Genomic DNA, 16,166 nt, shown 5'->3' with positions numbered 1-16,166 from the left:
ACGTTGTTTATGACAGCTGTGACATTTGTCATCACTCATCTCTTTCACAACATCCATCTCAAGCAAAGGCGGTGCTCAGTGTACTGCATCAGCTTAATGCCAGTGCAGCATAAAAAAAAGTCACAGATGCTCACCATAACCCATCATAAATAAAACATGAGACTCCTTGCAAGGTCTGCAGGTTGTCAGGGCATTTGATAGAATTAGTTTTGGCATGCGACAATGCAAAACAGGCAAATCACAGGATGTCCTTCATTACTACAAATGGTCTATTGATTTCCAGCGGTGCCATTTGCACACAGACCCACATCTGCTACTGGACTTGCCAAAACTCTCAGGCTGTGCTGAAGAGCTCAAGTGAGTGAAATGCACATGTATGTTTTACAGGTAATTTTTCAGAACGGCACAGTGAGACAGATACAAATAGGTAAGGACTATATGTTTTAAACAGGCCTTCAATGCTCAGTAATGGTGTAGATACATTACTTTCAATACTACAAGAGAAACTGCATAATGGATGTGTTTGGGCATTTATAGATATAAGAAAACCTTGACTTTTTACTATCATGTGCTGACTTCCAATATAAACATGGATAATTAAAGTGCAGGAGGTAAAAAGGAGGCTTGAATTTACCCAGCTGTTTAGTGAAAATTGGAATTTCATCAGCTGTGAAGACGCTGTGTGCATTGCGTATGCATTACTCATAGGCTTCCCACCATGCTTAAATTTATAGAGGTAAGCATAGCCTTGTATTGTCATTTGCACACCCACACCGCTTCTCGCCCACACCGCAAGGGACCATGTCTGCAAGCATGAGGGACCCACCACAGTGACTTCCAAATATAGACTATTTTAGGGTAGGATTCTCAGCACAGAATGATGGAAACCGTGGGACACTGAAAGAGCTGGTGAAAGAAAATGAATGAGTTTATCTAGCATTCTAGAATGAGGTTATCCAGCATTCCTAGTTACCACAAGAGGGGCACAAGCAGTAAAACAAACAAACAAAAAAAAACCCTCACCAACAAGATGGCCTTATGCCCCTGAGCAACTTAAAGGAGATTCAGATTTTGATGCTGTTGTGGATCGGCTTTTATGGTGAAGACCAGGCAATTTATTGGTTCAAATAAATAAGGCATGCTCTGATCAAGATCTCATTGCCCATTCGCTAGGACTACTTGAGAGCTCGCCAAGCCTATCTTTTTACCTGGCAGCATTGCAAATGCTCTGCTGAGCAGTAGCAGGTCTAGCTTCCCTGGTTCCCTCTGCCCTGGCATCCTTGTTTAGACCCGAGGTAAAGACTCAGGAGGCTTTGTGGGGTGTGAGTGTCCTTGATATGTACAAAGCAGCTACCTGCTAATGCCTTGCTCGTCTGAAGGAAGGTTCCTCCAGACCATGTTGCCTCCGCATGGTTTCACACAATGGTGTACCCAAGGTTGAGAGATGCATTCATTTCGCTGACACCTCTGTGGATGAAGATGCAGAAATTCTGGTCCTGTCCTGCGGAGACACGAGGGGGAGCCCTTGCAGTTTCCAATTAGCCAAGACAGCGGCATCAGGCCTTTTCCTACCCCAATATAATACTCAGTTCGTGATTAGAAAAAAAATTAAGAGGACTGAAAGCTGTTTGTTATCTTCTTCACAAGGAGATTGCTTCTGGTTTGAACAAGTGCAAGCTCCAGATCACGAGGAGAAGGGCAGGTCACTTGCTATGGATCCCCACCCCAAGCATCCCCATTTCTGAAGAGGAGCCAGGATGGACTGGGGACGTATTTTCCCATGTTCTCATCTAATTTGTCATTTCAAGTCACTCCAAGAATGCCGAGGAAAGACTTTGCTGGTACCTGAGTTGACTCTGAATTTCCTTCTGGTCAAATTTTGCCTGATAGGAATGAGAGAACTCTTTACCCCTCATGAAATGACCCCTCCCCAGGTGACATGACAATGGGGCTCACAAAACCTTACTTTCGGGGAGATTTGCCACTATCAGGACAGCAGCTTTGGCTACTGGGGAACACACATCCTTTAGTTTTCATCTTCAAAAAACCACAGAAATTTTTGCTCTCCCTTGCCACCCAATTTTTAGTACATTTGAGCAGAGCACTTCACTATATATTCTAAGTAACAATACCTCGCTATATACTCCATAATTCTATTTCTATATTCTGTTTTTCAGGGACAGAATAAGCACTGACAAGTGCACCTACTGCAAGATATATATATATATATTTTTTTTTACGAACTGCTGGTGTCTCTTCTCCTTGCGATGGATTACAATGAAAAAGCATGTTATTCACAAGTCACCAACTCCCATACTTCAGCTATACCAGCCTTCCTTCATAGTTTGGCATCCTAATTTTATTTAAAGCACACAGCAGCACATGTTAAATTAGCAAAACAATTCCATCTGTTCTGTGAGTCAACACTGACAACTTTACTGTTAAAATACATGTAGTTCTCTTGGTGCAGCTGTGCTTAATCTGACAGGGGAAGAGAAGAACCTGCTGTGCTCAGAGCATTGTGCCCAGGTTCCCATTGCAGGGCTGCAGCTCAAACAACACCAGGAGCTCCCCAAGGCCTCTGCAGCCCCATCACTGGCCACTGGGACCCCGAAGTCACCTACACACCCTACACAAAGGTCTCTTCCACAGAACCACCGGTAAAACATTCCTGTTATAGTTGTTTGCTTAAGTTTTGACAAGTGACATTTCATCTCCAATGAAAACATGAAATAGGTCCCAGGGGTACCACAACATTGGAATGGAGTTCCTAATGGGGGATGGGGCAGTAAGAGCCAGCTAAGCCTCATCCACTAGCAGGCATCACCTCCCAAGACCTTGGTACTGCCAAGTTCATCTTCTCCCAGCCTGAGGTGCAGGAAACCACACTCTCTGGCTGGAAACCAGGCTCTCTGGTACTCCTGTAGCAGAAAGCCACAGGGGTTCATCTGCTCCTGGGTGTCCCTGCTGGGAGGCAGACCAGCCCCACCTGTCCCAGGTCTCTGTCACATTGCAGTTATTATACAACAGCTTCCCCACTGCCGCAGTGCCGTCATGCTCCTGGCAAGCTCTTGCAGATTAAATGTCTCCCTTCAGCTTACAATATTAAGAAAATACGGAAAAAGATGAGATAGTGTCTGCCCCGTTCAGATCCTGCCTCAGTCATAACCTAGAGGGCAAACTTAGCTCATTGCAAGAGATAAAACGTAAGACGAGGTATCCAAGTCAAGCGCAGGTGAATCCCAACTTGTCAGCCTGAGAAAGGGTGATCTAACGGATGAACTGTTGAACTCAACAGGAATAGAAGTATAAATAAAAGAGTCTAAGGAAAAGTAGGAACCAATCATATAAACCAGTGACTTTGAGCAAACAAAGAACATTTTTGCCCACTGATGTCCTAGATGAATTGTATACTGATTCTGACCCGGGGCTGCTGTTAATCCATTAAATAGTTAAGGTTTTTCCACCCCAACCTTTTGATTGAAAGGCTGTGAAGGGTTTTACTTGTTCTCAGGCAGTAGCTTAATTTTAACTTTCATCTTCCCATAAAAGCAGCAGTCTTGTTAGGTTCGACATTGGAATACTTACACCACCAGCATAGGACACAGCACATCCCTCACCAAAAAAGAGGCCATTAGGAGGAACATGTTGGTTCGTGCAGTGCTCTGTGAAATCCTCAGAGCAAGCAGCGCAAGCACACAGGTAACGAATCAATAAGAAACAAATCAGTAAGAAACAAATCAATTAATCCAACAACAGTGCAGTCAGTTGGCCCTGAAGCAATTGAATTTACAAAGCAGGACAGTAGAGCAGGTTAACAGGAAAAAAGTAAACATAGAGGCATTTAACAGACACTGAGATATCCTGGTTTCACCTGAGCCCAAAATAATATTTTTTTAGCAACTTCTGGCCACGCAGCTCCCCCTGCAGCCAAAGCTGTGAGTGACTTGGACCTACAGTATTGCTGAGAACTGCTCAGTTTATGACTTGAGTGCCTTTCTCCTCTTAGGAAAGCTCACAGAATCACAGAATAGTTTGGGTTGGAAGGGACCTTAAAGATCACCTACTTCCAACTCCCCTGCCACGGGCAGGGACACCCCACTAGATCAGGCTGCCCAAGGCCCCATCCAGCCTGACCTTGAACGCCTCCAGGGATGGGGCATCCACAGCTTCCCTGGGCAGCCTGTGCCAGTGCCTCACCACCCTCGTAGTGAAGAAATTCCTCCTTATGTCCTGCCCTTCTCCAGTTTATATCCATTGCCTCTAGTCCTAATCATCTCTTCATCAATAGCAGATAAATGTCCAGGGAAATCAGGTTGACCAGGCTGAAGTTATTTTTCCTGTTTACTTCTTTGAATGCTACTGCTCTGCTTAAATCAGTCCAAGCCCTCTTGCACCCAAGATCAGTAAACCATCCACTAGATTATCCCAGCCAATCCACTCAAGCGAACATTTGCAAGCCCTGACCCGCAAGGCTGACCTTGAAGGCCATCATCCAGGTCTAGCAGAGAGATGCTGGCAGAGGTGCAGGATCACTCAGGGACACTTCATATGTAGTTCTACTGAACTGTCACCTGGCAAAGCAAACTCTGGCCCGTTACAGAGTTAAGTAGAAGCCACTGTTCTCTCACGTAATTTTGTTAATTTCAGAACCCAGATTTTACTTCGTCTAGGCTAAATCAGTATTACCTTCCATTGTAAAGGTGATGGTGAGATGCAGCCACACTCTTCCCTGTTACTTTCACCTATTCAGGATTCACACTGTATGACTAAATAGGCATCTTCATCCACATGATGAAGTCTGAGAAGTCAATCATTCCTGTGAGTGAGGTTTTAGCTACACTGGTAGAAGAAAACACAATTATTTACAAACAAAACAGGAGGAGAAATGGTGGACTCAGTCTTCCATACAAACTCCAGTTATCACAGATGCCTTGGTGGGTCTGGCTGAAGTGATTCAGGGACTGTTCCTCCTAACACAGAAGAAAGGCCAGCTACTTAAACATCACTTAATAACAGCAGATTGCCAGTGGAATTCTTGGGAATTACCTCCAAAAGTGTGTGTGACGCTTCATTAACACCCACTCCCACCTGGATGTGCTTCCACAGCACTGAAGTCACTGAAGAAAATAAACACACACGATTTACTAGAAAATTAAGTGTATGAGTTGTAAGCACGATCAGGCTGAGATCGTTATGAAGAGACTACTTAAAGGGGAACACAGAGCATGACAGGAGCAGCACATTCTCTCGTAGCAAGGGAGACAACCACAACCAACGTGACCACGGTGCACTCCAAGAGCAGTAAGCCAGAGGAAGGCAATGCCACCACAGCACTGGTTACCAGAAAGAAGATGGTGCCATGCACTGAATGCACAAGCAGGAACACCAGTGGGGTGTTCATGCCCAACAAAACACATTGTGCTAGAGCACTATAGCAGAAAACAAGAAAAAGGGGTTTATGTGGGGGGAAAAAAAGGGCTCACATATACAACTGAGCACATAAGCAACTGAGTTACATCTTAATACCACCACAGCTTCCTATTTAAAGTTATTTTCCAGGAAATAATGTAAATATGCTCATTTTTCTGCCACCAGCCATCTACCTCCTCCTGCCCGTGCATTAATACTTGTCTCAGATATAGCTATCATCGGCCAGTTTCAAAGGACACAAAAGGTTTGCTTGTAAATCAAATATGGCTCTGTATTTTCCTCTGTTGACAGCCTTCACTTTCTATTTAGCCCCCAGCCTTTGCCCCTGCTACAGCTTTGTAAACAAATCCACTTCTGTATTTGAGTTGGGTAGCTCCTGGCCAAAATCGTGTGAAACATACCATGCACTTAACCATAAAAATCACATATGATAGTAATGCACCTAAATGAAATAAAGGACTTCAGCTTTAGCCCCCACAAGATAAGAATATAGTAACCCCCTTTTGTGAAAGGAGACAGAGATGTCCAGGAAAGTCAAGAGCTGCAAAAACTATATCTTGTCATCCAACCCAAGGTTAAAACCAAAACAAAATACCCTTTGTCCTTGTTTAAATATAAATGCTAGACTTTCCGAAGATGCTCCCAGACATCCAACCTACCCACCTAGTTCAGCACATTATGGAAGGTCCAGCACAAGGATGAAGAAGTCCTTATGAATCCTTCGCACAGAGTTGTTTAGACAGGCTACTAATGAAAATGTTTGCTTCAGGCAGATCAAAAATCAAAAGGTACAGCTCCTCAGCCCAAATCCCATCACTCTGCTCCTACAAAAGCTGTGACTCCAGAACGCCATCACGAACTTTACCAAAGGTACCATGCTGAAAGTGGCAGGCTTTGGTGGGCTGTCAGTTTTGACAATCTGTGCTTCAAGGCAAGGGCATAAGGAGAGAAAATGCATTATTGACTGTAAGGTGCTAATGCCACAGGGGCTGGCAAGTTCTTGAAGCCTTCAGATGAAGACTGGGGAAAGTTTTTATGAAGTCCACGTGCATTCTGATTAACACAAGAAAAGCGCATAGCATGGAGCATGAATTCTCACAGAATCACTCAGCACAAATTTTAGCTCACGTTAAATGGTTCCTCTTCCCCCCCTCCTCTGAACACTGCTTTTCTCTCCAGGGTACACGTTCAGCACAAAGGCACCTTATCATGAATAGAGACCACAGCAGCAGCAGCAAGATTACTCCTCCACCTGCAGTGGGTTCTATGCAGAAGAGAACTGCCTTTTTTTTTTTTAAGGGATCGAATACTTCCCAGTTGCTCAGGAAACCTAACTTCTAATCCCTTGCCCAGGCCATTATGGCCTCATTGCTAGTTATCACCTTCAGTCTCAAGCAACACCTAAAGAGAAGAAGGTAACACTTTCCAAGGATACCAAGGAAAATGAATCATTCAACAAAATTTGAAACATACAAACTGTTTACTAAAGGATACATAAGAGTTACCAGCCAATAAACCATAAACTTTTTTTTCTTTAAATACATTGTTTAATGGGTTTTCTTTAAGAAAGAGATATTTTGAAGCTCAAATTACAATAAAGTACAATCTTCTAGATCTACAGTAGGCAGTGCTATAAACATTTACCAGACCAGGTATTTTCATGTTTGCTCCTCTGCTGTTATTATTATTAAAGGAAAAAAAAAAAATCAAAAAATTTCAATCTTGTCCTAACTTGGCTATTTCACTCTAAAACAGAAAAAGGACAACAGCCTGTGACCACAGTCCTCCCCCAAAATACAAACCAAACGTCAAGCAGGAGCAAGACGCTGTTGTGATTGTGTACTAATTCAGCCTTTTAAAGAGTGACATATAAAACAGAGCAGTTGGTCGGAAGCAATATTGAAAATGAGTGTTGATCCCTTCCCACAGGAATCACAAAAAAAAAATCCCCTTCTGCTACCAAACTGCCTCACATTCATTCAACACATTCCAGTAACTCTGAGTCTACATAAGTAGCTTTCAGTTCACTTTTCCACACAGTCTTTATGTTCCCCCCTCTTCTCTCCATATCCTATGTTTTTTTCTTTCTTTTCTTAGCCTGCATTATCCCTTCACTATTTCTATCTCCAGTTATTTGGTCCCAGCAGGACAGAGCCAGAGCACCGCTCCTCTTCAGTCTTCCAGCATTGTCAATACTGTGGCAAAGGGCAAATCAATAGTGCTGAATTAGTACTGAGAATGAAAAAAAGAAACAGATCAATTCCTCGCAGAGTTGTTTCGTATCTTTTAAAGGCCATTTTAAGTGGCCTTTAAATTCTAAAAGTACACGTGAGCTTTTGCAGCGACTGTAAAAATGTGATCGAGCCGAAAAAGTGTCAACACTTTGTGGTTTAAGCTGAGCAGCGCACCGCTGAACCACAGCCAGCTACTGTTCCAAAGCTGCTGCTCAGCTATTCAGACATAAAAGCAGACATCAGGTGTAAATTTCATATTTATTATAACAAAAATTATGACATGTTCATTTGTGCATTCGGCTTTAATATAACTCTTGGTATGTAAATGTTCTACAGCAAATGAGCTCTATACAATCATGCTGGTTGTGGCAGCAGTAAGGAACACAAAACATGTCTGTAAAAGTAAGGAAAGAAAGAGACCAGGGGAAAAAGTGGGGTTTCTTTAAATGGTCTACACCATCTTGGCTCTAGCTAACTTGTACGTGGCCGCTCAGTCCGTTACACTCAATGACTGTGGCCCAAAGAGTTGCTTACAAAAAAAAGGTCAATTTTCAGGTTGTGTCCTTAATGCCAAGGCTACAAAACATGTAAGCATCACTATACAACACTGAGCTATTTACAGGAATTTCCCAATCAACTGTTCTCTCAGAGAAAATTAGTGAATCTCAGTGACTTAAGTCACCTGAAAGAGTAAAGCAACTCCTAGGAGTTAGTCTCCATATTCTACAAATGTCTATCATTTTCAAGACCAAAAAAAGCCTTTTCTCTCAAAGAAATACAGTATTACAATATTACTTAAATCATTTAGCACTGGCTACTGCCCTGCTTTTCAAACAAAACAAACAAGCCATTTTAAAAAATATTACATCATCATCTGTTTCTCAGCAATATATTAAACCTTTTTATTATTTTTTTATTACTTTTTTTGTTTTTACACTTGATATGTCAAGGGAAGGTTAACTATTTTAAACTTTACTGGTCAAGCGTCTCTAGAAGAAAAGTCAATGAATATTAAACCTAACAAACTGAAAAGCTGCAGTTATCTGTAGTGGCAAGATAAGGAAAAGGAAGTATATAAAGGAAAAGGATAAGGAAAACCCCTGCTGTAAATGTGAGCCCACTGGGTCCCACACTCAAGTCTCCTTGTTTGTTAGTTCATTTCTGAGCAGTAAATAGAGTGGGTCATAGCGGTGTATCGTAATAGTCTGCCAGGTGGTCCATCGGGTACTGTCGCTGTTGCTGCTGCTGCTGCTGTTGTTCCTGGTGCTGCTTCATAATCTCCTTGACTTCTTCTTCAAGCTCTGGTGGGATGATGAACTGGTCGTCAGGATCAGGCTGTGCTGGAGCAGCAAAGTAGCCCCCTGTTTTTCTGAGCGGTGCATCTGTTGCAACTTCAATTAAGTTATGGCTCCTCTCTTGCGGGGCCACAGAACCGTTGCCCCTCCGGCGCCCTATTGTGCCTGTGGCAGAATATTCAGCTTTCCTGGGAAGGCCGGGCTCATCTTCATTGGCACTGATGACAATGCCTTCATCATTGGCTTCCACCGGCACTTGAAGAAGCTGCTTCTCCTTTGCTCGGCTGCAGTGGATGTCCACCTCCACTTCCACACGGCTGCCATTGGTGAAAACTCCCTCAATGGGCTCCTCATCGTCGCTGTCAAGGCCATTGTCGGAGAAGGCGCTGGAGAAGGTGGCACTGGAGAGCTGCCGCTGGAAAGAATTGGACAGGCAGACAGGGTGCAACATGCAACGCTGCTCCCCTGGGTAGGCCGGACTGTTCTCATTCATGGCTACCTGGGGAGGCTCATCAGAGGCTGTGGACCCCACCTCACTGCTCATTTCAGAGGTGGAGATCTCACTGCTGATCTCCGAAGCCATGCCACTGCTTGAAGACGGCATCCCAAGCGCATCTGTTGGCCTGTCTTTGATGACCACATTGACAGACTGGGGGAAGATGCCTGGGCTGGGGGGTGGGACCCCATTAAGTTCACAGCAGCAGAAGCTGTCCTCTGTCACGTTGAGCTGAACCACAACAGCGCTGATACTGTCATTGCAGCCATAACTCTGGGCCAAAGTGCAAAGCTTCTTGGCAGCTGCCAGCGCGTCAGGCACGTTTCTGACTGCCTCCACTGCTTCATCCATTGAGAGGCTGTCCCACAGCCCCTTGCTCCCCAGAATGAAGAACTCATCTTGTGGAGTTAAGGTGATAGACTGGACATGAGGACGCGGCACAACGCTTGGGTGAAGGAAGGTGTACCCCAAGATTCTTGTTGAATCTGTCACACCGTTCACTTTGCCATCCTGAAATCAGAAAGAAAAGGAAGGTGGAAACAAAGCAGACGAGGATACATAGCACCGGCACCTCCTTGCATCTTACTGATGGTGGATTTTGGAGTACCCAACGCTACCATTTATAGACAAGAGAATGGAAAAGCAAAGTGACTTGCAAGGAGGTGACAGTGCTGGGACTAGAGCACAGCAATGGCTGGACTGCAATCCTGCACTATGCCTCCTGCACACCCCACTGATTTGTCATCAGCATCACCTATGCACAGACCAGCAAAGCAGAAGTCTGCAACAAAGAGCTGTCTATTCTGCTTCTGCAGCTGCAAAAGCCAACTGGACTAATGTTTTACCAGTGAGTCAGACTTATCCCTCCTCCACCCACGATATCTGGCTTTGTCCAGGGCAAAGCCACACACAGCTCCATTTGGTATTGGGGCAGGTCAGTCAGTTATGACTCTTTTTTTGCAGCTGTAACAATTGTAGCTTTCATCTTGGCTCATCACTTTGGAAACAAAAGCTCATTTAAAAAAAAACAACAAAAACAAACCAAACCAAACAAAACTGAAAAACTTTGCTTTAAATGAAGCATAGAAGTCAAATGCAGCACAGAGTAAGTCTGCATTTCTCAGTCAGCTGAGTTGCAGTGAAATATTTTATATGCCCCAATTACTTAGTACATTTCCACTTAGATACGACATTTCCACGGCGAGGAGGAATAATAGCTGAAGGGAAAACATCAGTAAAAACGGATGTATTTGAGAAGTAAATCCCATGCATGTCCAAATCCTGGGATCCTGTCCTGGTTAGAATCCAAGCTGCCGGAACAAGCAGAGCAAGCATCTGAAACAGCAAGCCTAGGTATTTGTCAGCCTACTGGGGATAGTGGTACCCTGCTAACTCCATGTTTGAGAAGAAAACAAAGGTGAGCATTTACACTCATTGATCCAGTTGATGGCTGCAGTGGTTATTATAAAGCAGATAAACACAGCAAAGTGAACCAAGACTGAAAAAACCCTTCCCCTTTAAAACCACTCAGCAAAAAAAACCTCACTAACTTCCCCATTAGAAGGCTGACAGCAGCGATAAGCCATCAATGTGCATGAAATCAGTGAGTCATCTTAAGAAACAGTGCAGGAATCTCTCTCCCTTCCTCCACAGAACACCGCAACAAGCGTGCCTTAGTGATGCACGCTATATTGGAGTGACTCCCTTCCAACTTGTCACATTTGAGATCCTGGTTGTCACCCGTCCCTGGCAAGATCAATAGGCACATGACTTAATTCCACCACCCTCCTGCCACACACGCACACCCTGCTCACAGGCACACAGCACTGAGTTTTCTACCCTTTCCTCCAGTATTTATCTGTTCCCATGCATATGTCACACAAGGCAAAGTAAAAGTGACAGCAGTGGCATCAAGCTTCTAAGAAGGGAACAAATAGTCTGCTCCACTCTCATGGTTCAGCTGAGCACAGGATGGGTTTTCCTTTTGGGCAAGTGCTTTCTTCAAGAGTTGCTTGTCAAAGGGCAGCTCTGGAAATGTAGGAGCTCAGACAGCAAAGTCAGCGTGCCAGGAGCAAGGAGTCTCCTAAGGGAAGGATGGCATTGCTCCAAATGCTCTGCCCTATGATCCTTTTCGATTGGAGAGGCTCTTTGTGACAGCTCCAACACAGCAATTCCTCTCCCCATCAGGAAGAGGGTGTCTGCTTTGCTTTTTCAACATAACATGCTCCCAAGTTGCTCATTTTCTAAAGTGAACAAAAATCCCACACGGCAATGGAAGAGAAAAACAACTTTCCTGCATGATGAATGATCTTGAAAGGAAAAATGCAACTCTGGAATCCATACTATTAACCCTACCTCTTAGAGGGTACTAATATCAACACGTAAATTCCTGCATTGCTGTGCAAATGCTCTCCAAGCAATCTGCAAGTTACAACAGTCCATAATTGTTCTCTAACCTCAGTGATAATGGCCTTATGCTGCTTAATTCTCTTTAGCTCTTCTTCACAACTCATCACATAACATCTGGACAAAGGCAGAGGTTTCCCATTCCGGCAGAGAACAGTTTGGCACTTCCCCACATTTGCTGAGGTTAGCGTGAAGCATCCACCAGGGTCCATGGGATCATGTTTTATATGGCAAAGGACAGCAGAGCCTCCAAGTTTTTGTCCAGCTGTTCCAAGTTTCCTGGAATTTAAACAAAACGATGATTGTTCTTTAATTGGAAAACAAGTGTTATGGGTACTAAGGAGAAACAGCCGCCGTTCTTCAACCACAAACACCCAGGGCATTGACTCTACTGGATCGCTGAGGCAGAAACAAATGTCTCCACTGAAGACTGTGACACTACGGCAGCACTGCAGAGAGGTTGCGTGCAGCTCTCAGGCAGTGTGTTATCTACACATGCAGATACAACAAAAATCTCTGCACTTTTAAGCACTGCACAGTTGTCTCTTCCTCTACATCTTAAAGATGTTTGTTTTAAAGCTCAGACTGAGGGAAAAAGAGAGGGTTAGAAAAGTACAGAGGGCTATTAAATGAGTATAGGTAAAGCTTGAAAAGGAGCTTCATATTATCCATCTGGTTCTTTGGCTTCTGAAGCTACAGATATTATTATAAAAATAATAATTGTAACTGTAAAATATCTATTTTTGAGCAAAACCAGAAGACAAAGGGTTCGCTGTTTGGCAATGTCTTCAGAATAATGCTCTTAAAATACCAAATAATGATCAAACAACTCACAGTGGCTGTTAACTCCACTGTAAGAAGACACACTTCTCATTTACCCCATCAGTTATTAACCTGCTAAATAGGTTCTTAGAAATATTTCAGCCTGCTGTTTTAGCAGTAGTCATAGTGAAAAAAACCTAATCTATGGGTAACCCGAGCCTTTCAGACTCCTGTCATTAGAATGCAAATTCATTTCAGTACTAGACTGTGTAAAACCATCCATTCTTCCCAGTACCTTGTCTATTATGGACTTCTCTTGTAGTAACTGGGAATTAGGGTAATTAAAAAGCCAATTATAAAGGTTACTAAAATGTAGGTATAGCTGGCAAGAACTTTTGATTCAAAATCATGGGGAGAGAACGCACAACTAAATTTGTAAGCAAGCTTCAATGTCCTTTTTATTTTATTTTTTAAAAATACATTTCAGGAGTGTTGCACATCATCTGCAATAATCCTCAATTAATGGGTCAATGCTACTGGAACAAACGCTATTTCTGGTTCTCAAATTGTGGTCAGCTTATTTTAACTTAAGGCAAAAAAAAAAAAACCCAAACCAAACAGAAAAAGCAGCTTTCTGTAGGAATGCCACATTCCTGGGAAATTGCATTAAACAAAACCACTTAAGCACTTTTGCTACTCAAGCTTGTTGTTATTTTTTTAATATTTTAGATATATGGCAACCACTTTCTCAGCACTGTCATAAGCAATTGTGGGAAGGAAGCCTTTTCTTGTCTATTTGTAAGGTTCAGCACCACCCTACTGTTTCTGTATCTTTCCCAATAGAACTTCAGCATTTTTCCTTTCCAAAGGTGTGGCAACTGAACAATAAGCAATGCTACTTTTAACTTGATCCATTTCCTTAGTCTCTAAGCTGCTTATTTGCTTTCTCCTTTGTTTCCCTGAACTCTTCATTCTTCTTTGTTCAATCTTCCCTTCGTACTCCTCCTTTGCTTGGTGCCTCCCCAGGCACAATTTCTTCTTCTGTCAAGAACAGCATGCACACAGAGTTTTGAAACCACTTCAGAGAACTACTATTACACTCAAAGCTATCACAATCTCTTTGGATGGATGGAAACAGCTCAAATAATATTCTAAGGCCAAAGGGATGACAGGATACAGACATTTCTAAGAAGTCAGACTACAAGTTTTAAATATTTGTGTAGCCTTAAATAACCTGAATTGGTACAGAGAAAGAGAAAAGATGAGCCCAGGCTTTGCAGCCAGCAGTAGTAAGGAAGTTTGATCAAGAAATTCATACCACTGACTTGGTTACAGACAATTGCGAATCAGAAGACATAATGAAGATACCAGAAAAGAGTAGAACCCCACCCACCACTTAAGTCAGGAGCATTTAGTAACTTTGCAGATGGCTTTTTTTGTTTGTTTGTTTGGGTGGGGAAGTGCTGGGGATTTTTCTCCCCACACCTGAAAGGAACGAAGGGCAATATTGACAGAACAAGCAATAAAGAAACCAACGATAGCCAGATGCCAAAGCTTTCTTCCCCTCTTGCATTATTTTGGAACAAGAGAAGAGCCGGTATCTGACCTGGGAACAAAAAAATGCCCTCTGAGCATACGCAAGGTAAAAAAGTTTTCAGATCCAAGACTTACCTCTGCATAACAATAAAGGTGTTGATCATGTATTCCTCCTCATTTTTTGTTTTCTGCAGCTCTTCTGCTAAGATGTCGCTCATGGTGCACTGCAGCAGATACGGTACTTCCACGTTGCGGTCACCATCAAACACACCATAAAGTGCTTCCCGGTTGTCGCAGAAGTTATTGGCTGAAAGTGCTGCCACACATAGCCTAGTGAAAAAACAAAGCAGGAGAACATCAAGGTTATTACCCACTACTAGTTTCTCACGTTGTCATTCTGAACAGAGAGATACAGCCTGGCCTGACAGCTTTTTTTGACTACCTGTGGTCACAAGCGTTTCAGGACTGCTTTTGGAGCAGTGAAGCCCATCCAACAGTGTTAAATGTGGGAAGAACTATACCAGAAGTTCAAGCCAAGGTCTAAGGATTCCTCCTTCTTTTCAGGATGTGAAGAAGCCCCTTAACTTGAGGAAACGGGGGAAAGTATCTCTGAAACAACCTCAGTTTAAACTGCATTTGCTCCTCCAAAAGCCATCCTTGTGATTTAACATGCCAATGACCAAGCTGTGTGTTAAAACAGTTACGAGTAAGTAAAGGCTTGCTGGCATTTGCTACGGAATCCTAGGTAGCAGAAGATTTCTAAAAAGGTATTTAAGGAACAAAGAAAGATTCATCACATTGCCAGCAACACAGAGACTAGCAGGCTCTTGGTACATTATTTGTCAAGTGCTGCCTTAGTCACAGGAGCTCTGCACACTATGAATATTCAGAGTTTTGGCCATTCTGTCTCTTCCTTTAGTATCTCTGATTCGCTTGGTAAACATCCTTTGGTTGAAGATAAAGAACCTTTGCAAAGAGGAAAATGCTTTAAAACACTCAGATCTTTTGCAAGTACCAGAGTCCTGCATAGACAAAATGTATTGGTTACACTTGTAGCTTAGCAACGTCCCTAACAAAGACTAAAGTTGAGAGCCAGGCAGGGGCCCAGTATACAAATATAAAATGCCCAAATGTCCTAAAAACTTCCACTGAAAAAAATGATTTCTTTGTATCGGCATAGAGGTGCCCTGCTGCTATGATGCTCGCAGAATAAAAACCACACCAGGTCATACTTGTTCTTAACGCCTGACGCTTCTGTGTAACCGTGACTCCACACTGCTGGTGCTCCTGAAGCATCTCCGGCCGATGGCTGGTCGATCTTGAAGCAACGGATATTACTGCAAAGAGAAGGGAAAGGGGAAAGATGCAGTAATTTGAAGTACTGACATGATCCAGCTTAAAATGTGAACACCTTTTTTTTTTTCCCCTCCATTCCTCTTTCTTAGTAAAACATTTAACAGAAGAAAATTAAGCAGGACATCTGAAGCAGTTACTTTTATGTGTTTGTATATAAATAACAAAAAAGCAGTAAATAACCAAGCCTCTGTGAGGGCATCAGCTGCACTGTTTTGCTTAGAGGCTTTTTCTTTCCCTGCCCTCACCCCTGAGCTATTTGTTTCAAACCTGGCCCAGTAGGAATACAAGGCAAATTTGTCACTAGCTTGATGAAAGCCAGTACAGGGGAGTGATACTTCAACTCATACACCTTTCCAATCCATTTTAACAACAAGCCTCTGTGCTCTTTTCATTGTACTCAGATGAAACCTCCTGTATGACCCACACCTTCCCCTAAATGAAAAATAAGAAGGAAAAAAAAAGATAAAAAGAAAAAATTCTTTAGAAACAGCAACACGTAGTAACAGCTTTCCATGAAAATACTCACAGGACAGAAACTTGCTCCATCCTGGTCCTGCGCCAACCTGCGAGAGCCAGCCTTACAGTCGGCACAACCCCTCTCTCTGCCTTCCCAACCATGCAGTCCAATTCTTACTTAGGTCCTTGATC

The 16,166-nt window shown here is 43.1% G+C and overlaps 1 protein-coding gene across 1 annotated transcript in view; it reads right to left on the bottom strand.

Annotated features, from left to right (window-relative positions):
* Nucleotides 1-6,959: 6,959 nt before the first annotated feature.
* Nucleotides 6,960-16,166, bottom strand: part of PHLPP1 (PH domain and leucine rich repeat protein phosphatase 1) — a 144,862-nt gene continuing 135,655 nt past the window's right edge. The window contains 4 exon segments of the mRNA XM_054058791.1: nucleotides 6,960-9,968; nucleotides 11,915-12,143; nucleotides 14,298-14,492; nucleotides 15,395-15,499. Coding sequence (XP_053914766.1) covers nucleotides 8,850-9,968; nucleotides 11,915-12,143; nucleotides 14,298-14,492; nucleotides 15,395-15,499 — 1,648 coding nt within the window. The 3' untranslated portion in view covers nucleotides 6,960-8,849.

Source organism: Cuculus canorus, chromosome 2 (assembly GCF_017976375.1).
Source record: "Cuculus canorus isolate bCucCan1 chromosome 2, bCucCan1.pri, whole genome shotgun sequence".
Taxonomy (NCBI): domain Eukaryota; kingdom Metazoa; phylum Chordata; class Aves; order Cuculiformes; family Cuculidae; genus Cuculus; species Cuculus canorus.
The sequence above is the reverse complement of the archived record's forward strand: the minus strand, read 5'-3'. Positions and strand labels throughout refer to the sequence as shown.